We start from the raw sequence: 22,593 nt of genomic DNA on the forward strand, positions 1-22,593 counted from the left end.
CCCCCAGATTTCTGGCCATCAGTCCTGGGGGAGGGGGCAGCACCCAGTTCAGGTGGCCACCGTACACTAGCTTCTGGGATGAACTTGGTCCCAAAAAAGAGAATCTCAGTTTTTTCTGAGTTCAATTTGAGGCAGATTCCCTCCATCCAATCCACCACTGCTTTCAGGAAGGGCTTGAAGGAGCTCAAGGTTGCTGGTGCGTTTTCAAGGTAGGCCAAGAGGAGCTGGGTGTCATCCACATAGAAGACCACCCGCACACCCCAGGACTCCACCAATTTTACAAGGGCTCAAGGTAGATATTAAAGAGGGTGGGGATGAGCGCCAAACCCTGAAGAACGCCGCAAACCAGAGGTTTGGAAGAGGAGGTGAAAGGTGGAAGGAAGACTGCCTGAGAACGATATAACAGGAAAGATTTAAGCCAAAGGAGAGCCTCGTCACTGACACCAATTCTCTCGGTTCAATCAAGTAGGATGACCTGGGAAACCGAAGACATATCCAAGAGCATCACCATCACTGGAAAGCTCTGATCAAGCTTTCCAACACATGTAAGAACCATCACACTCCTACAACTGTGACAATTCAGACTAATCCAGGCCACCGAAAGCTATGAAAATGGCTTCAGCAGTAGGTATTAGTCATTTTTATTGTATATTGAATTATAAAACAACTGTTGTTGGTTTCATTACATTATTACAGACAGTGCGACAATGTGGAGGACTGTCATAAGAGCCAGTGTTGATAATTAAGTGCTGGTGCCGACCACTAGAAACAACTAGCTCAAATAAAGCACTGCCTGCGCTGCGTGACTTCTGTACAAATCTGGGACTGTGCATTGTGTAGGTAGCGACAACTCTTAATAACTAAAATATGTATGAAATAATTCACTGTTGAGAATACACAGCTTCCGTTGATAGAGGTGTCGTGTAGTTCCTAGAAATCCCCAGGACCTGCATGTTTTGGATGACCTAAACTGAGGGCTTGGTGTCCAAACCAACTCCGTACACCCCCACAGGATATGTCATCTGTTAGACCAGCTAGCTCTACAGTGCCACTTCCACCCCCTGTATCTTACAGTGGTGTAGGTAGTTTCTGGCAACCACTGAACATGACAACCCTGATCCCTCAGGGATCGTGGAAAACAGTACAGTACTTTTCGCTCAGTCACTCGTGCTTACTTATTCTCAGGAAGTACACAGGATGGCGATTAGGAGGTTTTCAATAAGTATTTATTGGTCCAGCAACAGTCTTGTGTAAAACATATTAGCTGCGATAATTAGGAGACAGAAGCATACGTAGGAAATCGCAAGTGCTAATATGGTAAACAGTAGATACATTTTTACCATAGTGCTAAAAAGATGGACATACACAGTTCAGATAAAACAGTAGTATTTGCATACTCCTATAATGCGCAACCTACGTAATTTGCCTAAATGTACCTAGCCTAGATATGTAAGTGTAGCATGTATATGTGCATATGTGTATGTGGCCAAGAATCCCTTTGGGAAGCGCCAACCCCCTCACCTGACGGTAGAGAACGAAGGACCCCATCTCTGATCCGAGGAACACACCCCACAAGGGATGACAGACTGCTGCGTGTCGAAGATTCTGCATGCAGGACCACGTTTCAGCTTGGAAGGAATTCTTCTCTTATTTGCAGGGTGGAGTAAGGGTCTTATATACTAGAGGGGTCACTCCAGGGTTTCTTCTAGAATCGATATGTTTTGAAAACAATCATAAATGTCTTGAAAACAGTCATAAATGTTTTTCCACATACTTTGCAGGGGACCCCCTCAAGTTTAGTTACGCCACTGCTGGAGTAGCTCTTCCAGTCTAGCTTTTGCTTTTTAAAGGACTGCAAGTTCCAGTGAGCAAAGGGAAAGGAAAAAAGCTTGGCTGAAATAGCTACTCAAGCATGGACCTTGGAAATTTGTGAGTAATTGTTCCTGAGGATTTCATCACTTTCACTTTCACTTCACACCTCTTTGCCACAAGAAAACTGCCATTCTCATTTTCAATAGCAAATACTCTGTAAAGTACAGCAGCCACTTCATTTTTTAAAATAAAGATGCTACATTATATTTTTCTTTCTTGATTTGCATTTTATTTGTGCAAGTGTAACCTTTTTTAACATATTTGTATCATTCACAAAATTAGATTGTACCTAATAAATTGGATTTAAAGTTAACCATTTTCTTGCCCTTTAACAAGCGAGCATACCTGGCAGTTACAAACAGATCTAGACTGTGTTTGTTTTTAGTAAATGAGAAGTACTCTGGATTAGTGTATTGAACAGCAGCAGTTAGTATTTATGAAAATGTACAGTTTGCCAGTTGGTCCTTAAGTATAATTAATTAATTATATACAAACTGTGACAGGACTACACTCCCTGAAAATACCAACTTCCACCTCCTTTCAAAAGCAAACTTGCAAAAACAGGATGAGGGCAGGGTATCAATATATTCGTTCCATTTCTAAACTGATGTTATAACCTGTGTCAAAATAACTGTATCTAACTGTCATCTGAATACATGAAGTGAAATGATCAAGGCACTAGATGTTACAATTAATAACATCAATTATAAGAAAGAACACTGTCCTGTTTTCCGGTCTTTGAAAATGAAATGCTATAGTGAAGTAAAAGTGAACTTAAACCATAGTTTTGGGGGTTTATTGCATGTTAGACCCATTTCTATATCACGTTAACCAATGTTTCTTAACCCCATTGACTTCTGTGAACCCCCACTTAGTCACTAATGGAACCTGGGGACCCCCACTGAATCATTATTGGAATCCAGGGACCTCACTGAGTCCTTATTGGAAGCCAGGGACCCTGGCATAAGCATTTTTGTTAATTTGAACTGCAAAACAATACACAAAAAATACAAAATGAATGATTCAACATAGAAATACAGAAATAATGAAATACTTTATTTAATCCACAAACAAATATAACAAATCAAACTTTTAATTTTGATGGAAAGGTTGGAGCTTTGCTAAATTCAACTGAGGTCACTCATCATCCATACTGTATCTTGTTTGATGCACTTGCACTGCTCCCTCTAATCAATCTAAGGATACTAACTTAATGTTTTGCCCCCAATTTTCCATTTTGCTTCTGTATTTATATACATTTTAATAATCTGTTAATATTATTTAATTTTTGAAGCAGTCACTTGGTTTCCCCGAACCACAGGTTAAGAACCGCTGACTTAAACAATAGCTACCAGTGGTATGTAAATATGTGAGAGCATGTCGTATCGTGGAGATAAGCATCAATTCTATGCCATGATCTGTAAAAATCAAGCAATGAAAACTCCCTTTTCCATCAAGCCTCACACATGTCCTAAGAGGAGCCATTTCATAAGTGAGCACGTCAACGTTTGGAACGTATTGCAGGATATATATTTTAGAATCATCTCAATGGAAATGGTGGTGCTATACCTTTGTGAAAAGAATAACAAGTCCACTGTGTTTGAGTCCTGGATTGACAACTAGTGATGCAATGTAACCATTTATTCGCTATGTAGGTTTACAATACACCATAGCTTTTAACCACACCACTCGATTCCTGTTATTGCTGCAGGTGTGAAAATTTGTTGGAGACTCATGGTAGCTGCAGACAGTTGCCAATCATTGATACATTGATTATAGACCTTGCATGATGGCTTTATACTCTCTCTGGTGCTCCACAAGCTTCAAAAAGACTTCATACTTCTTGTCATAAAACCTGCACAAAAGAAAAACAGATTGAGAACAGAAAACAAGTACAGTGTTGTAATTCATGAGGTTTGGCATAAAGTTCATCTGACAATAGTCCACAGCCAAAGGAAGCTAGAGAAGCCATTAAAGAAAATGCATTAGTCCTGGTTTTGCTTTCAGAATGAAGGATATGATGGGGGTTTATATGCAATATACAGAGAGAGAGAATGCCCAGATTACATACTTCTAATCTCCAACACTCTAAGTTTCGGCATCCTGATACCACCAGTGAGGCGAGCCTTCACCTTGAGGCACTGCCGGAACAAAGAGGTGAAGGGTGGAATACTTGAATTAATCTCAGCCAATGGTAACTACTCTGGGGTGCAAACCAGTGCATTTTTCTTGTCCACTATGCCACTCCAGACAGGGACCTGGCATATGCAGATCAGCCTTGACCCTGCTCCATTGGGGACAGTCTAGCTCCAATTGTCATTCAGATCCCCTCTAGATGGGAACACATGCAACCCCAGACAAGTTTCAAGCTAGTTAGTACTCATCAGGGAAATATAGCTAGATTTTTATGGAGCAGTGGGCACAGGACCTACATCTGGGAATACCAGTCACACTTAGGGTGTTGCACTGAGGAAACAAAAAAATGACTGACGGAATGCTTTAATTAATCTCAGCCAATTATAATTACTCGGTCGGCATCCTTGTCCATAATTTTGTAACCCATTATGCAATTCTAGCCTGTGCGGTTAGAAAATCAGCTTTGGGCCAGCTCTAATAGTCACAGTGCAGCCTCAACTGCAATGCCCGGAGTGACTGCCGTTGACAGATGTTATAAATCCAGGCGTTCCTTCAAAAACATTGTTGGTTAGTTCACCTGGAGACCAGCCATCCAATTGCCCCTCCCCTCTCCCACTCTGGCTATAATTTCCTGTCTGTCTCAGACTACTCCTGTCAATACCAAGTAAACAGGGAGGCAAAAACTGAAGGAGGGTAAGATTCCAGGCCTGGGATAAGAAAGCTGAGACTTGTGTAATGAAGATTACCTTTAAATAAGCAGGTTACCACACTGCCAGTCTTCCTAGTCACAGTCCCATCAAAGCAGTAGGACCCCTACAAACTCAGAAAGAAACCAGCATGGAAGGCAGAAGAACTGTGGCATTGTGAGGCTTTTTAGAAACACTTACCCAGAAGAGAGCACAGCAAACCTGTTTTTCGAAGGACACAGATAAAAACAGGAAGGAAGTTGTCCAAGACAGTAAGGAAATTATAGCTCTATGGGAGAACCTCACAGGTTAAAGCTGGTACACAGCACTTAATTTATGATGGTGTCTGCCTGTGCTTAGCACCAGCTTCTATTTGTAAACACCACTATTTATTTACTCTGGTCTACCACATGGTGGTGCTGTCTGTATATTTGCCCAGGTCATATTTACAAAGTTAGTTGATCTGGTATAGTCACACCTTAAAACTTGTATTGCTTCTGTTTCTCACTCTCCCCGCTCCCGCGGCAGCTTCTCAGCGCAAACGCTGTCTGGGGCGGGGGAGGGTTAGCGCCATTGCCGGAACCGGCTTCCTCCCTCAGTGCCTCACATGCAGTAGGGCACAGCGTTCACTCGGGCTGCGCAGGGGGGGGTGCTGGTGCCACTCCGCTCGGCCGCAGGCCGGATGCCGCCATCACGTTCTTCCACCCCACCGCCGCAGCCTCAGATTACACACTGCGCTGCGGTGGGGAAAGGTCACTTCATGCTTTCTGCCGTTGCGGCGAGGTGGGTTCCCGTTCGCTTCCCTCGCAGGGAGTTCCTCCTCACTGTCGGATGCGGGGTGGGCTCCCGTGGACCTCAACGCGCTTGGGGCAGGCCACGCTTGGTCACGGGGGATGAAGGAGCGGGGTGGGATCCCGCTGGCTTCCCTTTAGCTTCTCCCTCGTGCGGCTCCTCACCTTCGGCCGGCGGGCCCTTTCATCCGCGCGGGTGGGCTCCGCGTGGTTTTTCACACTTGCGGGACACTCTGTGGCGGCCGATGCGGGTGAGCTCCGATCGGTCCACTCTTCTTCGGGGCACTTTCCCCGCCGGGGTCACAACGACGGGGTCGGGGTGGGCACCCGACTTCCACGCTTTCACTCTGGGGCACTGTGTACGCCTGCAGGTCTTCGCGGCTGTGCGGGGTGGGCTCCCGGTCACCGTCTTACTCAGCTTTACACTTCCCCCACCAGGACCCGAGGAAGTGACCCTCCGCACACGTGGGATAAGACCCACTCGTCGCCATTGTGGTATTTGGGCCTCAGGCCCACATGCAGATAAAGGATGGACGCAGACACTGAAGTTATGGTTGGATAACTGGCCCAGAGCACGTGCGCTCGGCCCCTTTTATTGCCAGGGTCACCTGACCGGTGACACCTGCGGTGGGTGGGTGTTCAGTGTGTCTTACAATGTGCTGGAACACTGGACTGCTGATCGGAGAATCACTACAAGAACGACTAACAGCCAAAAAAGGGTACCTAACAGACCAGTTCTCTGCACACTGCGAGATTGACCAATTGTGAGAGGATGTGGTCTGTCGGCTTAAACGGGCGACTTTGGTGCTGGAAACCAGAGTTCGAGCCTCGAGGTCGTGTCCACATCCTGTGATTCTGGGCAAATCACTTAATTTCCCGTGCCTGAATGTGTAATGTAAATACGGTGCTCATGTAAAGCGCTCCAATACCTTCGGGTCGAGTTCGCACTATATAAATATGCAACAAAAAAAAACAAAAATAGGCAATTGGAGCCTGAGATAAACTCACTAGGTGGTAATAACCGATTTTTACATGTACCACTAAATTCGACCTTTAAAATTACGGTAACTCAGTAATTCAGATATATACCAATTGAGAGAGTCAAAAGCTTTACAGGTATTATAAATGAGGACACAGGTTATTTTTGTAGCTTTCATTGTACATAGCTCTTCTAACTTTCATGATGAGAACACACTTAATAAAGGTTTATGTATGAAATAAATTATGAAAAAATATGGTGAGCAATGTGAAGAACAAGAAAGAAAGAGAAGGAGAGTGCTAAAATGACAGACATGGTAAATATTAAGAAGGAAACATTGGGGTGGAGAAGACAAAATAAGTGAAAGAAGATAGATAGAAAAAGGAAAAAAGAAAAAGAAAATGAAGAGAAAAGGGAAGGGAAGGGAAGGGTAGAGAAATGGTAGAGGAAAAGGAAGAATGTGACGGTTTGGGTATAAAGGTGAAAGAAGTTAGAAAGGAGGAGTGAGAGATTACAGAAGAACACTGAAGGTAAAAATTAAGAAAGCAGCAGAAAGTAAACAAAGGTGGGAGGAATCAAACAGAGGTAGAAGGAGCAGAAAGGGGGAAGAGAAGTACGAGGCTAAGTGAGGGGGAGCATGATTGAGAGTGGAAGTGAAAGGAAGAAACAAGGGGAAAGCAATGAAATGAAAAGAAAAATCGATGGCCAAGACAGAGATGTGCTCAGGATATAGTAGTAAAAGAAGCGGATGAAGATGGGTAAGTAATGTCAGTATGAAAAGAGACTGGAAAAAGGAGAAAAGAGTGGCGAAGAAGAGAGTAGAAGAAAAGGGGAACCACAAAAAGGACTGGGAGGATCAATGGATGAGAAAGCATAAATATAGAAGTGAAAGACATAGATATTGAAAAGAAAAAAGTGAGGAAAGGCGCAGAGTTTACCAGTAGTAGTTGGGGTATTAGGAAGGAAGAAGACAAAATTAAAAAGGAAAGAGTGGAATGGGGGACAAGCTGAGATAAGTATGAGGGGAAGAAGGAAAGAGAAGAGTGGAGAGAGAAAAGAGAAAGTGTGGGTATGGGTAACAATGAAAGCGACTAGAGAAGAGTTAAGGAAGAGAAGGAGCGTGGAAAGATGGAGATAAGACAGGAAAGTGAAATTTTGGAAACTGCCAACTCATGCTGTTCTAGCACCGTGGATCTGGGCAAAGAATATCAGCAGTGGTTTTGGAGAAACGGGCAATAACAAAATTGCATTAAATGCGTTATTTGCCACACAAATGAGTTTGACAATGAAACCGCCAGCTGTAAATTTGTTTTTAAATAGTTTTATATTTGGTTTTGATAAATTTTTCTAAACAACTGTGGACAGAAAACCTGACTCAGCTCCCCTACCCCCACTTTAAATTGGTGTGCAAGTGCTGCCCAGTTTTGAGCCTGTCGGCTATGTGAACACTGGGTTCTCCAAGTGATCTCCTTGGACCGTCTGGTTTTAGGACAGCTGTGATAAAAAGTGCCAAAGTGTTCTTGCATAGTGTAAGTTAAAAATACCTCCTGTCCTCAGTTTGAATCTTTAATTACTGAGGATGGGGCAAGATTAAAAAAGTGTAGGGTGGTGCTCTGGTGGAAGTGCTACTGTTCCACTGCACCTGGTGATAGTTTGTGGAAGGTCGACATGTTTTGGCCCTTCGTAGCCCTCACCGGTCTGTGGGCCTTCTTTAGGAGCAGATCATAGTTGACTATTATCAAAAATAGCCTATGGTAGGTATATAGGTTAATCACCAATTTTCGTCGAGCTCATTCGCTCGTCTTCTTTTTAGAGTAATAGTTGCTGATTTAGTCTATAAGTCTGTTGAAGGAGAACAATTTGGCTCCTACAGGGTCGCAAAGGAATCTCACTCTTGTTGGGCTCCTGGTCGAGCTTGTGCTGACTCTGTCCTTATCGCCCCAGAACTGGTTGGTAGCACTTCCACCAGAGCACCGCCCTACACTTTTTAATCTTGTCCCATCCTCAGAAATTTAAGATTCAAACTGAGGACAGGAGGTATTTTTAACTTACACTTTTGCACTTTTTGTCACAACTGTCATAAAACCAGACGGTCCACCTCCAGGTGAAAAAGGAGATCACTTGGAGAACCCAGTGTTTGAGTGATAAAAGACCCAATGATGAGGCTACTCACATAGGGCGGAGAACCAAGATATACCGCACCACTTGTCACATGTGAATGAGAGTCTTCGACATACCAGAACCCTAGACACTGGAAATAACAGAATTTGTGATTCATTCTCCTCTGACTTCTTCTATACCTAATGGACGCCGAATGAATCTCTGCTTCTCCCTCCCTCCTTTGATTAAATGAGTAATACAGAAGTTAGCCATTATTTCTTCTTAAGATGTACTTCTGTGAAAATCTATGAAGGGCCCCTAAACCCAACATTACTAAATTGTAAATACTTTTACTGGTTAAACTTGCCTGTGCATTCACCAATAATGTTTAGGGCAAAGACCTATGACGGCGGGCGTGTTTACAACACAGCTCCACAAGCCAGCAAGCTTACAAGTAATTGGCAGGATAACTTTGCAGAAAAGATAACATCCCTGTCTGGATGGGATGATGGCTTGGTTTAAAGACCTATCACGTTGTATCCAATGTATGATAGATATGACAGATATTAATTTGAAGATATATCTAGCCTCAAAATCTAGGCAGCCTAGCTGCAGATAAATCTTCCATACTCACTGCTTTTCCCCACTTCATAAATTGAACACATCTTACTTTATTAGCACAAGACTCTGTCAAATATTTCATATATTTCAGGACAATCGGTATTCAGTGCTATATAACATCAAAGGGATGATGGGCTTAATTAGCTGTTCATAGCCCAGAAAAAATATTTACAATCAGTGAAGCTGAATAAGGCCTCGTCTGACAACTCCAACGCCATGGCCAATTGGCCTAGGTTTTAGGTAATCTCTTCAAGCAGGGCCGGCTTTAGAGCTGGTGGCGCCCCATGCGACACTGTTTGTTGGCGCACCTCGATGACCACCTCCACCACACATTACCTCATCACCACCCTTTAACAGTGCCCAAGTTACCATAGCAACTCTCTCTATGGTGTAGGGTGTCAGAGCACTTTTCATCACACACACATTACACAGAGACAATCAATCATATGTTTGTAAATCAGTGCATAGGAAATGTTATATGATTGAGTACTACAAGGTGTAGGAGTCACATATTGTTAATACTGGTAGGCAGTATAGTTTAATAGTGCTTGGTCTAGAGAAGCAAAAACGAAACACCATAGTTGGGGGTTCTGTTCAATAATGAGAATCGATTTCTACCCAAATTAATACTTTTTGCAACATTTATCTATGCTCAAATTTATACTTTGCTGCGTGCATGCAGTTAGTTCTTTGATTAATGTTAATAGCTCAGTATTAGGATTTTAACTTATAAATTGCAAGTAACTAAAGGATGTCTCTTTTAAAAGCAGTAACCCACTGCCCTTTTTACATTCTACGCACTTTTGTAATCCGCACTGTACTTTTTCTTCGCAACAGGCGTATTAACCCTCTGCGCTACTTTATAGTGAGTCAAAACCCCAACTAAACAAAACTCCTATCTCTCTTCAACAAGAACATTAATCACAGGAGATATCCTGACATTTTTCTTTTTGCCTGGAAATTGCTGGAGGAAACGAACGTGGCAGCAGGTGCTTTAAAATAATAATAAACTTGCAAACAAGGCACCCAACGAAAGTCAGCACCTGGTGCAGTGGCACCGGTCACACTGGTTCAAGTTAATTGGCGGTTCCCTGTAATGGAGGAGATTGGGCAGAGGTTGGAATGGGAGGGAACTACTGGGATTAGCGTTCTTGTAGTTTTATTTTAATTAATACCAACAAGTTCCTATACTTTCCAAAAAGACGCATTCCTGAACGTGATGTCAGGACAGACGATCATGTCATTTTTGCTACAGGCATTACGAAAGGAGGAGTAGAGTGCACATGGCTCTTACCCTGGATCCCAAGACCATGGAGGCTCTCATAGCGCCGGGCATACGTATTCAAGCCCCTTTGCTCCAGCAGAGTGGACACGTTTCAGCATTTGTTTTCCAGAGCTTTATATAGTGCAAACTTGACCCGAAGGTATCAGGTATCAGAGCGCTTTACACGAGCACCAGTTGCGTTACATGAGGACATATTCATTTTTGTTAGGCATTGGGAGATTAAGTGATTTTCCCAGAACCACAGGATGTTGCGCCTCCTTGCCAAGACTCGAACCCTGTTCCCCAGATTTGAGGTCGAGCGCCATAGCATTCTGATGTGCACATCTGCACTTGAAAGACCATCCTGACATGTTCCTCACTACTCTGAATCACCAGTGATTGCCTTCCAATCAAAAACTGGGACTGCTTTTTTTAACATGCAAACTGTAACGCCCTGAACGTCTCAGGATCGTTTAACAGACACGACAATGAGGACGCAACCACTTGTGAAGGGTTAGTTCTTTTAATGAAGGCAAATAAAATACAAAGAACAAACAAAAGTTATAGTCACTGGAATCCTCCAGGCTAAGTACGTTACCAGCCCACAGCACGGATGGTCCTGACCGTCCTCTGCATATACGCCGATCCCGGCGTATGCCAACAGAGGGCAGAAATGTAATGGCCGACAATGCCAATCGGTAGGCTGTGAGGGGCACGAAGAGTGTTGGGGAGAATCGAGGAGTCAGGGAAACACCCAGCCGGGGTCTCTACCTGAAGGGAGCAGCCGCTCAACCTCTTCCTCAGACTGCACCGGGACGCGGAGTCACCTCCTGGTGATGCGTCACCGATACCCCAATCACAAGCAAGAAGACTGAACCGAGAGCAGCCGCTCGATCGATCCTGTGGACTTCCGAGTCTGTAACGCGGCAAACACCTCCTGGTGTGCGTTACAGCTGGCAGTCCCTGTGTCTCTGGTCGGGCTGGGAGTTACGACTCCAACCAGCAAAAGCGCCACTGCGCTTGGACTCAGCCGAGTCAAAAAGCGAAGCTCAATGGTTGACCGGTAGAGCTTCCGGGTCCTTCACAGGTGACGATGGGGCAAGACACGGCCCAGGGAGTAACGACTCGACCTACCTCCGTTCTTGCCTTACTGGAGCACCACTCCTGAACACTGCTCTTCACGAAGCAGGTACGTCGGTGTAAACACAATATCCGACAGCCTTGTACCTCCCGGTTCCTCCCTTTATAGGGCGTGTTTTCCTTGAGTTATGTAACAGCTCTCCTGTTTACATAAGGCGTGTTTCCCTTGAGTTATGTAACAGCTCTCCTGTTTACATAAGGGCGTGTTTCCCTTGAGTTATGTAACAGCTCTCCTGTTTACATAAGGGCGTGTTTCCCTTGAGTTATGTAACAGCTCTCCTGTTTACATAAGGGCGTGTTTCCCTTGTATGACAGGAATTCTTGACAGTACATCCTCCCTCTCAGCGGCTCCCCACGGGTCCAGCGCTGGCAGGAAAACGCCGATGGAACAAGGAGACCAAGCGCGGAGCATGAACCCCTTCAGCCGGTTCCCATGAATGCTCCTCCGGGCCATAGCCTTTCCACGCAACCAGGTACCACAGCTTCCCCCTGCGCCATTTGGACGCCCGTATGCCCGACACTTCATACTCCACCTCCGACTCCACGCATACCGGCCTAGGTGTCCCAGACGGCTTGGAGGGTGCTGGTTTGAGCAATGATACATGAAAGACAGGGTGTATCTGCAATGACTGGGGCAAGCACACCTTCACGTTCACGGGACCCATACACTTGGTAATTCGATAGGGGCCCATGTACTTGGGATGGAACACACTGTTCTTTCGAAACCTCATGTTTCTTGTGGATATCCAGACGTAGTCTCCAGTGCGGTACAGTGGCCCGGGCCTTCTCTTCCTATCTGCCGCAGCCTTGTATCTTCTCTTGGCCTCTATTAGGACAGCCCTTGAGCGCATCAACGTGTCTTTTATGTGTGCCACCCTGTCCGCTGTGGCGGGAATCCTGTCCTCTCTGAACGGATGTAGAAATGGCAAGAACCTGGGATGTTGGCCATAGTTGCTATAGAACGGAGATGACTGTGTGGAGCTGTGAGTGGCGTTGTTATAGGCTATCTCTGCAACCCATAGCAAGTCGACCCATTCTTCCCTGCCCTGGTCCACAAAACATCGCAGATACTGTTTGAGCGTTTGGTTCAGGCGCTCGGTTTGGCCGTCCGTTTGAGGGTGGTAGCTGGTGGACAGGGCGGTCTTAACATGCAGCGCAGTGCACCAAGTCTTCCAGAATTGCGCAGTAAACTGCGACCCCCGGTCCGACACGATCACCCCAGGTAATCCATGCAGTCGTACCACATTCTTTAGGAGTAGTGACGCCAATTCCCCGGCCGTAGGGACTCTCTTGCAGGGGATGAAGTGCCCCATTTTCGTCAAGTAATCCACCACCACCAGTATTGCCGTCATCCCCTGGTCTACCGGTAGGCCCACCACGAAGTCCAGTGATATGCTATCCCATGGTCTATCCGGGGTCGGAAGTGGATGTAAGAGCCCTTGGGTTCGGCCATGGTCGGCCTTCATGGTAGCACACGTAGGACACTCCTGTCCCCACCTCCTGACATCCACTCTCATGGTTGGCCACCAGAAATGCCGTCCCATGCTAGCCACCGTTTTTTCAAAGCCCAAATGACCTGCGCATGGAGAGTCATGGCACCAGATGAATGCTTGTTTCCTTAGCCTAGGCGTGGGTATCAATAGGCACCTGCCCTTCAGGGGTATCCCGTCCTTCAGCTGCCATTCTCTGTGACTGAGGAGCCACCTCCGCCATGCGAATGACCTGATCCCTCTCTTTATTCCCCTCAGGAAAGTATCCGGTTGGATAACCCCCAATACCATCCTCGGGGAAATGATGGAACGCTCGGTTGCAGGCAATGGTTCCTTAACTGCAGATTGACGGGACAGGGCGTCCGCCTTCCGGTTTTCCGTCACCGGCCGATATGTGATGCGGAAGTTGAACCCCGCAAAGAAGATCATCCACCGCAGCTGTCTGGGAGAAAGGTGTCTTGTGGCCGTCATGAACTGTAGGTTCCGATGGTCCGTGTACACCGATACCACATGTCTTGCCCCCATCAACCAATGCCTCCATTCGGTGAAGGCGTCCTTGATTGCGAGAAGCTCCTTCTCTGCAATATGGTAGTTGCGTTCGGCGTCGTTGAGTTTGCGGGACATGTACGCAACGGGATGAAGCACCCCTGTGTCGTGGTTGCGTTGGGACAAGATAGCCCCCAGCGCCACATCCGACGCGTCCGCTTCCACCACGTAGGGGAGATCCGGATCGGGGTGAGCCAACACCGGCGCCTTACCAAAGGCGCTTTTCAGGGCCTCAAAGGCTTTGTTCGCTTCAGGGGACCAGACAAACTCCTTGGACTTCCTCAGTAGCTGTGTGATTGGGGCCACCACTCCTGAAAATCCATCTATAAACCGCCTGTAAAAGTTGGCGAAGCCAATGAAACTTTGGACGTCCTTCACGCTTTGGGGCACCGGCCATTCTTTCACCGCCTTGATCTTTCGTTCTGCCATCTCCTGTCCCTCTGGACTCAGCATCACTCCGAGGAATTCCACGGATGTGACGTGGAAGTCACACTTGCTGAGTTTACAAAACAGCATGTTTTCCCTCAGCTTTTGGAGCACAGCTTTGACGTGGTGTACGTGCTCCTCCACACTGGACGAATAGATGAGGATGTCGTCGATATATACGACCACGTAGATATCCAACTCCTCTCTGAATACCTCATTCAAAAAGTACTGAAAGGCTGCCGGGGCGTTGCACAGACCGAACGGCATGACGAGGTACTCAAAAAGGCCGAACCTGGTCTTAAAGGCGGTCTTCCACTCGTCTCCGTCCCTCATGCGCACCAGATGGTATGCCCCTTTCAAATCCAACTTGGTGTAGATACGAGCTTTCTTGACCTGTTCCAGAAGTACACTAATGAGAGGCAAGGGGTACCGATTTTTTATGGTTATCGCATTCAATGCCCTAAAGTCCACACAGGCTCTCAGCTCCCCATTAGCCTTCGGGATGAAGAAGAGTGGCGAGGCGGCCGGAGACTTGGACGGGCGGATGAATCCTAGCCTGAGGAGTTTATCCAGGTACCCCCGGAGATGTACGTTTTCAGGCTCCGTCAGGGCATACAGCCTGCCGCTGGGAACGCTGGCCCCTGGCACCAGGTCGATCTGGCAGTCAAACTGTCTATGTGGTGGTAGCACTTCCGCCTTCACCTCATCAAATACATCCTCAAAACTGTGATAAGCCTGGGGGAGAGTCACATCTTTTTCTGCCGCTGTAGCCACCGTCTGACTCCCGCTCTCATCTGCGTCAAGGGATTCCGTTCTTATTCCACAATGCAGGATGCAATACGGTGACGTCATTTCGATGCGATGTGTTGGCCAATCCACAAAGGGGTTGTGTTTCTGTAGCCACGGCAATCCCAATATGACGCCATATTGGGGCGCTCGGATGATGTTAAAATCGATTTGTTCCAAATGGTTCCTCCCATATCTCATCGGAAGGACCCCCGTGTGCTGTCCGATGGGCCCCGTCACCAATCGCCTTCCGTCTACCGCATAGACGTCTTCGGGTACTGCTTTGGGAAGAAGCACTAGCCCTAGCCTGCATGCCTCGTTGTGGTCCATAAACATGCCAGTGGCCCCTGAATCCACCATGGCCACAACGGGTATCCACTGGTCATGCACTCCCACGTGCACCGTGATAAACAGGTGTCGTTGTCCCTTAGTGACCGAGTTGGAAAGTGAAGGGATGGATGAGTGACTCCGAGATGCCCCTTCTCTGGTCTTGGAGTCCTCTAGTTTTCCGCCGGTATGTCCACCACGGCTGTTACCGACCGGTTGGCCCGATAACGTGACGTCTTCGGTTTGGCAGGGCATTCACGTACGTAGTGGCCTTTTTTGCCACAATATAGGCACAATCCTTGTTTACGGCGTGACTCTTTCTCCGTGGCTGTGAGGCTCGCTCGTATTGCGCTGATGTCCATGGGTTCTCCCTTGGATGCGGTGGAAGTTTCAGGACTTCCCACCGTCACATAGGATGGAAGGGATTTTCCTTTTCTCCCATGATCCCCCTTTCTTTCACTTAGCCTATGTTCCAGCCGTAATACCAGGTTGATAAGGCCCTCACATGTCTTGGGTTGAGGGTCAATATGAGCCACGGCGTCCTTGAGCTCATCGCACAGCCCTTGATGGAAGAGCGCCGTCTGTTTAGCAACAGGCCACTTGGTTTCCGCAACCAGCCTTCGGAACGCGTTGAGATACTGCACCAGGTCGTTGGATCCCTGTCTCAACTCAAGCATTTCACGGTCCGCCGTGTACGAGTCAGCCCTTCTGTCGAATACCTTCAGGAATTCCTTGCGAAAAGCACCCCAATCACATAAGAGGGGGTCGTCCCTGCTCACCAGAGGTACGGCCCATTGTGCCGCGTTTCCAGCCAAATAGGATATAAGGAAAGCCACACGAGCCTGACTCGTGGGGAACGCCTTTGGTTTGCACGATAAATGTAGCGCCACTTGTGTGAGGAATACCTGCACTGTGTTAGGATCCCCACTGTACCTCTCTGGTGTTGCCAAGGGGATGGCTACCGGCATTTCCACTACTACCGCAGGGGTCTGGTTCGTGAGGAAGGTGCTGGGCGTGAGCGGGTCCAATTGGATAGCATCCAGTCTGGCTTTTACATCGGCTGTTTCTTGCCTAGAGGCAGCCACTTCAACTTGCATGGCCGCTAAAGCAGCCAGCACATCATCAAGTGTTGCCATGTCTGTTATCGACCGGGAGACAGTTAGTGTTATTAAGGTCGGATATTTTGTAACGCCCTGAACGTCTCAGGATCGTTTAACAGACACGACAATGAGGACGCAACCACTTGTGAAGGGTTAGTTCTTTTAATGAAGGCAAATAAAATACAAAGAACAAACAAAAGTTATAGTCACTGGAATCCTCCAGGCTAAGTACGTTACCAGCCCACAGCACGGATGGTCCTGACCGTCCTCTGCATATACGCCGATCCCGGCGTATGCCAACAGAGGGCAGAAATGTAATGGCCGACAATGCCAATCGGTAGGCTGTGAGGGGCACGAAGAGTGTTGGGGAGAATCGAGGAGTCAGGGAAACACCCAGCCGGGGTCTCTACCTGAAGGGAGCAGCCGCTCAACCTCTTCCTCAGACTGCACCGGGACGCGGAGTCACCTCCTGGTGATGCGTCACCGATACCCCAATCACAAGCAAGAAGACTGAACCGAGAGCAGCCGCTCGATCGATCCTGTGGACTTCCGAGTCTGTAACGCGGCAAACACCTCCTGGTGTGCGTTACAGCTGGCAGTCCCTGTGTCTCTGGTCGGGCTGGGAGTTACGACTCCAACCAGCAAAAGCGCCACTGCGCTTGGACTCAGCCGAGTCAAAAAGCGAAGCTCAATGGTTGACCGGTAGAGCTTCCGGGTCCTTCACAGGTGACGATGGGGCAAGACACGGCCCAGGGAGTAACGACTCGACCTACCTCCGTTCTTGCCTTACTGGAGCACCACTCCTGAACACTGCTCTTCACGAAGCAGGTACGTCGGTGTAAACACAATATCCGACAGCCTTGTACCTCCCGGTTCCTCCCTTTATAGGGCGTGTTTTCCTTGAGTTATGTAACAGCTCTCCTGTTTACATAAGGCGTGTTTCCCTTGAGTTATGTAACAGCTCTCCTGTTTACATAAGGGCGTGTTTCCCTTGAGTTATGTAACAGCTCTCCTGTTTACATAAGGGCGTGTTTCCCTTGAGTTATGTAACAGCTCTCCTGTTTACATAAGGGCGTGTTTCCCTTGTATGACAGGAATTCTTGACACAAACTCAATGTAAACTGTAGAAGCACCATGTCATATTTGACAGTTTAAACCAGGTCTGTATTTATCTCCAGCAGCATTTGTATTCTGAAACTTGTAGTTTTTGTGTTTTATTTTATAGCTATTGATCAGCAAATCTTTTACGCTCATGGCATTTTCTATCTACACTGCCCATGCTGACCCACCATTGTTGCTATCACTTGCTCTGTCCCCAACAGCTCTGGGTTCCACATCAGTCCAGGGATCAATCTGTAAAAAATGAAGTGCCAGGCACTAAGTTATCTCACATGGGTCCATGCAGGCTGCCCTTACCCACATGTCACTTTAATTCTTAGTTCTATCAGGTTTTGAAGATATACTAAGTACTAAAATAACAAGTTACTTACCTCCAGAAGAGACTCTTTCTAGCTGAAGATTCCTTACCTTAGAATACTCCCCAGGCACCAGGCTGGATCCGAAAATGTTTAAACAGTACATCTGCGCACAGGCAGGTGGCATTGTTCGGGTCCGCATAACCGTCGTCCACATAGGAAGTTGTGTGCGGTGCATATATAGGTGCCACCCCATTGCTTTGACATCAGTTTATTTTTGTGACATTTTCACACCAGAAACACAGAGCCACAATAGAAGGTCTGATGGACCACTGTGCAGACACTAGGGACCTACAAGGGTTACCCTACATTAAGAAATCTGTTTGCTGAGCAGGGAGAACGGGAGGGTCGGTAAGAAATCTGTGGTTAGATAGATTCTCTACCAGATAAGTTGTTACCAAAGGTAAGTAACTTGCTCATCTAGTAGAGCCTTCCAGCTCCAGATCCTTTACCTTAGAATAGATACCCAAGCAATACCTCTCAGGAGGGGACTGCAGACAGATTTAGACCAGAAAGTCCTGAAGGACTGAACGCGCAAAGTGCCAATCACGGCAGAACTGGCTTTCAAGGTAGTAGTGTTTGCTAAACATGTGCAGAGATGCCCATGTTTCCCCCATACAGATATGCAGGACAGGGACTATACAAGCTAATGCAGTGGTCTCAGCCTTGGCTCATGTGGAATGAGTACAGAAGCCCTCAGGGGGGTGGATTCTTGGCCAGATTAGCAGATTTTATTGCAGAGCACAATTCATATTGAGATGGTACATTTCCGCACTGTCTTTTGTTTCTCCTTCCTGATGAAGTCAATGAAGAGTTGATTGTTCACCCGGAACTCCTTGGTATGTTCAATATAGGAGAATAACACATTTTTTAAGTCCAGGTGGTGGAGTCTCTTCTCCTCTTTGGAAGGGTGATGGTCTGGCCTACATGAAAAGATGTCACTACTTTCGGCAGGAAAGAGGCACATGATCTCAAAACCTGTTTGTCTGGGGAAAAAGTCATATAAGGAGGGTGCACTAAGAGTGCCTGCAGTTCACTTACCCTACTGGCTGATGTAATGGCCACTAGAAAAGCCATTTTAATATGCAAAAGCTGTTTTGATAGTCAAAAGGACAAATAGCTAAAATAGTCAAGAAGAAACACAACCCACCTCGAACTTCACCATCTTCTAGACAACACTCAATCAGGATTCAGAAAGAACCACAAAAACAAATAGCACTCATCACTGCCATTGACGATATTCAAATTATCCTGGACTGAGGAGAAACAGCGAACCTCACCCTACTCGACCTCTCCACGGCCTTCGACATTGTCTCCACACAACACCCTCATCAGAAGACTCAATGAGATTGGCATATAAAGATCCACTTTCAAATGGATCTGTTCCTTCCTCACAGAAAGAACAGAAAAGGTCAGGCTGCCACCCTTCACATCAGAATTCAAGAATCTGATATGAGGTGGCCCACAGGGACCGTCCTTCAGCCCCACTCTTTTTGCATGACACCGCTTGCCAACTTCATCTGATCACAAGACATCATCATCATCTCCTACTCCAATGACACCCAACGTATCCTCTCCATGACAGTGAGGACAACCACCACCGGAATCAACTTCACCAACTGCATGACCATGGTAGAAGACAGGATACGAATCAACTGCCTGAAGCTCAACTCCAGTAAGACGGAAGTACTGGTCTTCGGCAACAAGACCTTCTGGCCGTCGGAGCTAGGGCCAACACCCACTGACCACGCAAGAAATATAGGGATCATCCTAGACTACAAACTCAACGACGGGTCAAATTAAGGCACTGTGCACCTCCTGATTCTACATCCAATGCATGCTACGAAAGATCTTCAAATGGTTGCCTCAGAACACCAGACGGACCGTCACACAAGCACTCATCACCAACAGGCTGGACTACGGCAACACTCTCCACAGCGGAATCTCCAAGCATCTCCTACACATACTCCAATCCGTTCAGAACGCCGTCACAAGATTCAAATTCTACCTCCCACACCACACACACATTACACTGCACTTAAGAAAGCTTCACTGGCATATATAAAGACCTACACAACACACAACCAGAGTAACTGTACAGCTGCATACACTTTCACCAACGCACAAGACACCTAGGCTCTGCCTCACTCTCACTTGCACACACTCCCCACATCTTTAAAAGCAAAACTGGAGGTCGCTTATTCTCCTACATCACACCCAAGACATGGAATGACCTCCCTGAACACATCAGAGCCTCCCCCTCACTTCTAGAGTTCTGCAAGAAGCTGAAGACCTAGCTCTTCATATAAGCACCTTGGGACTCACACTCCTGCCCAAGCGTCTGGATACTCTCTTGAGTAATTAGTGCGCTATACAAATTAATATAACATAGTATAGAGGACAATTGTGCAAGGGTTCAAAGGGCGAGCACATCAGGAAAGTCAAAACTAGGTTCAAGTCCCAATGGGGCATGATGAAGGGTTTTGGAGGGAATATATGTTGTAGTCCTTTTAGGAAACAAGTCACAACTGGTGAGTAAAAGAGGGAGGTCTGATCCAGCAACTGCAAGAATGCATATATGACTGACAGATAACCTTTAATTGTGCCCAAAGCAAAGCCTTGCTAATGAGAGAACAAACAAAACCTCAGACAAAGGTGCAGAAATGGGGATCAAGCCACAAAAATGTCCCAAAGGAAGGCATATGCTACCTGGTTTTCAGAGTGGCATCACAAACTTCTGTAGGGAGGTCAAAAACTGTCAACTGTCGCCGCTCAATCTCTATACAGGAAGTCGGAGGTTACACAAGTTTGGCTGCAGGACGCTGTTGCTGTGACAATACATCCTCCCTCCTCCCGAAGGGACAGCCTATTCTGAAGACTGATGCTCATGCTCTCTGTACCCGATCCAGAGCCACAAGAATGACTTGGGCCTGGTCGCTCCTGATCTTCTTGAGAACTTTGGGTAGGAGCAGATCGTCGGAAATGCATACTGGAGGCCTGAGTAGCACTCGAGACAAAAAATGTCTCGGAGAGAAAGTGGCCTTAGAAACTCCAGCGAGCAGATGTGCTGACATTGTGTGTTCTCTACAGTCGTGACTAGATTTAACCAAGATTCTCCCCAATTGCTGAAGAGACCTAGTACTATCTCATGACGAAGGTGCCATTTGTGATCCACTAGACTTTGAGGGCTGGATTTTTCCACTCTGGCATTCAGAGAACCTGCCAGATGCTGAACCACCAGGAATATGTACTGACTTTCCTGTCATGGCCAGAGACACAGGGCCTTTTGACACAGGGTCCACAACCCCACCCTGCCCTGTTTGGTGCCATACCACATGGCAGTGGTATTGTCTGTGAACACCTGAACCAGCCTTCCTTTGTTAAAATAAAAAAAGTATTTTAATGCCAGGTGAATCACTCTCAAATCTAACCGGTTGATATGGAGCTAAGATGCCACCTATTGGGACAAAAAAGTCCTCTTTGTGGTAACGGAAGTGCACGCTTGCCCTGAGTGCCTGGATCCCAAATGCTGATTTCTGTTGTTATAGGCAAACATGGATCATGCGTGTGTGCCATAACATAGGCCTATTTCACAGATTGCAGTCTTGTTCATCCGGCAGGGGTGCCCAAACCCTCATAGTGGTGGAAGGTTATTGCCTTTGCCAGGAGATAAGCAGCACAAGTACGGTGGTGGCAGCATACCATGTAGTGATCAATAGGTGTGAACAGCTCATTTTTAACCTGTGTGACTAGAGTGAGGCCTACGCACTCACTCACTTTTTTAATGTTCAGCTGCTGTGTGCTTAACCCACCCTTGGCCTACATCAGTTTGGTGGAAGTGCTGCTGCGCAGTGCAAAAGTGGATTACCTGTTAAGGGTGCATGTGTGCCTGGGGCGAGTGCCAAGCAGGGATAATGTAGTACTGAGTACTGCATGCATGGTGTATTCATATGCTGGAGGTGCATGTGCCTATGAGTGGTACTGAATCTGAAGAAAATAGTGCTGTGCAATGCGTACAGAATAAGTGCATGTGCTGGTTGTATGTGTACCTATGAGTGGTACAATACACGGAGGACACAGTGCTGGACAGTGCATGCATGTTAAATGCATATGCTGGATGTATGTGTGCCTGTGAGTGGTACAATACATGGAGGATACAGTACTGTGCAGTGCGTGTGTGTGTGCTGTATGCATGCCCTGGGTGTATTTGTGCCTGTGGATGGTATAATACATGGAGGGACCTGGGTTCCATTTTGGGAGACCCAGGCCTGCATGCTGAAACAAGAAGTGAAGGTAGAGATCCCTCCAGACAGATTTGTGGATTGCTGCATTCCTGTAAGTTGGGTGCAATGTACACTGGGCAGGGGGGGACCAGGTCTTCCCTGTACACTTCAAAGGGCGCTCTTTGATTCAGTGACAGGTCACACGGAAGGGGCATTGGCACAACTCAGGGAAGAGATGTGGCTTATTAGAAAATCATATCTTTTTCTCTTTTGTAAGATGACTATATTCCTTTTAGCATATAAAGACAGAAATACTTATTTTATCATAACTTGTACTGTGCAAAATGCTGTTTGCAATTATTGCTCAGACCAGACAAGCACACAGTGCTATCAGCTACACACTACGCAGTTTGAGGAGTAGCTGAGCGTAGTTCAAAGTGTACTTCGCGTAGCTACATGTAATGCTACTACACAAACTACACCCAGGGTTACTTTTGACTTGAATTGTAAAGTCAGAGTGGACTCCTAGGACAGGGACGCAAGTAGGGCATTTCCTCAATGTTGCCAACAGTGAATGGGGCAAACCACTATTGCTAATGTGAGAAGGGAGTGGTGCAGGGAATTGCCACTG

General features: G+C 46.7%; 1 protein-coding gene across 2 annotated transcripts in view; it reads right to left on the minus strand.

The window, feature by feature from the left end:
* Positions 1-2,078: 2,078 nt before the first annotated feature.
* FGGY (FGGY carbohydrate kinase domain containing) overlaps positions 2,079-22,593 on the minus strand; it is a 2,161,252-nt gene continuing 2,140,737 nt past the window's right edge. Inside the window, exon 16 of one of the 2 annotated variants that reach the window (XM_085602490.1) lies at positions 2,079-3,727. In XM_085602490.1, coding sequence (XP_085458616.1) covers positions 3,646-3,727 — 82 coding nt within the window. In that variant the 3' untranslated portion in view covers positions 2,079-3,645. The remainder of the gene's footprint in view (positions 3,728-22,593) is intronic. The other variant, XM_085602489.1, reaches the window with a different exon arrangement.

The sequence above is a fragment of the Triturus cristatus genome, chromosome 4_2 (assembly GCF_964204655.1).
Source record: "Triturus cristatus chromosome 4_2, aTriCri1.1, whole genome shotgun sequence".
Taxonomy (NCBI): Eukaryota; Metazoa; Chordata; class Amphibia; order Caudata; family Salamandridae; genus Triturus; species Triturus cristatus.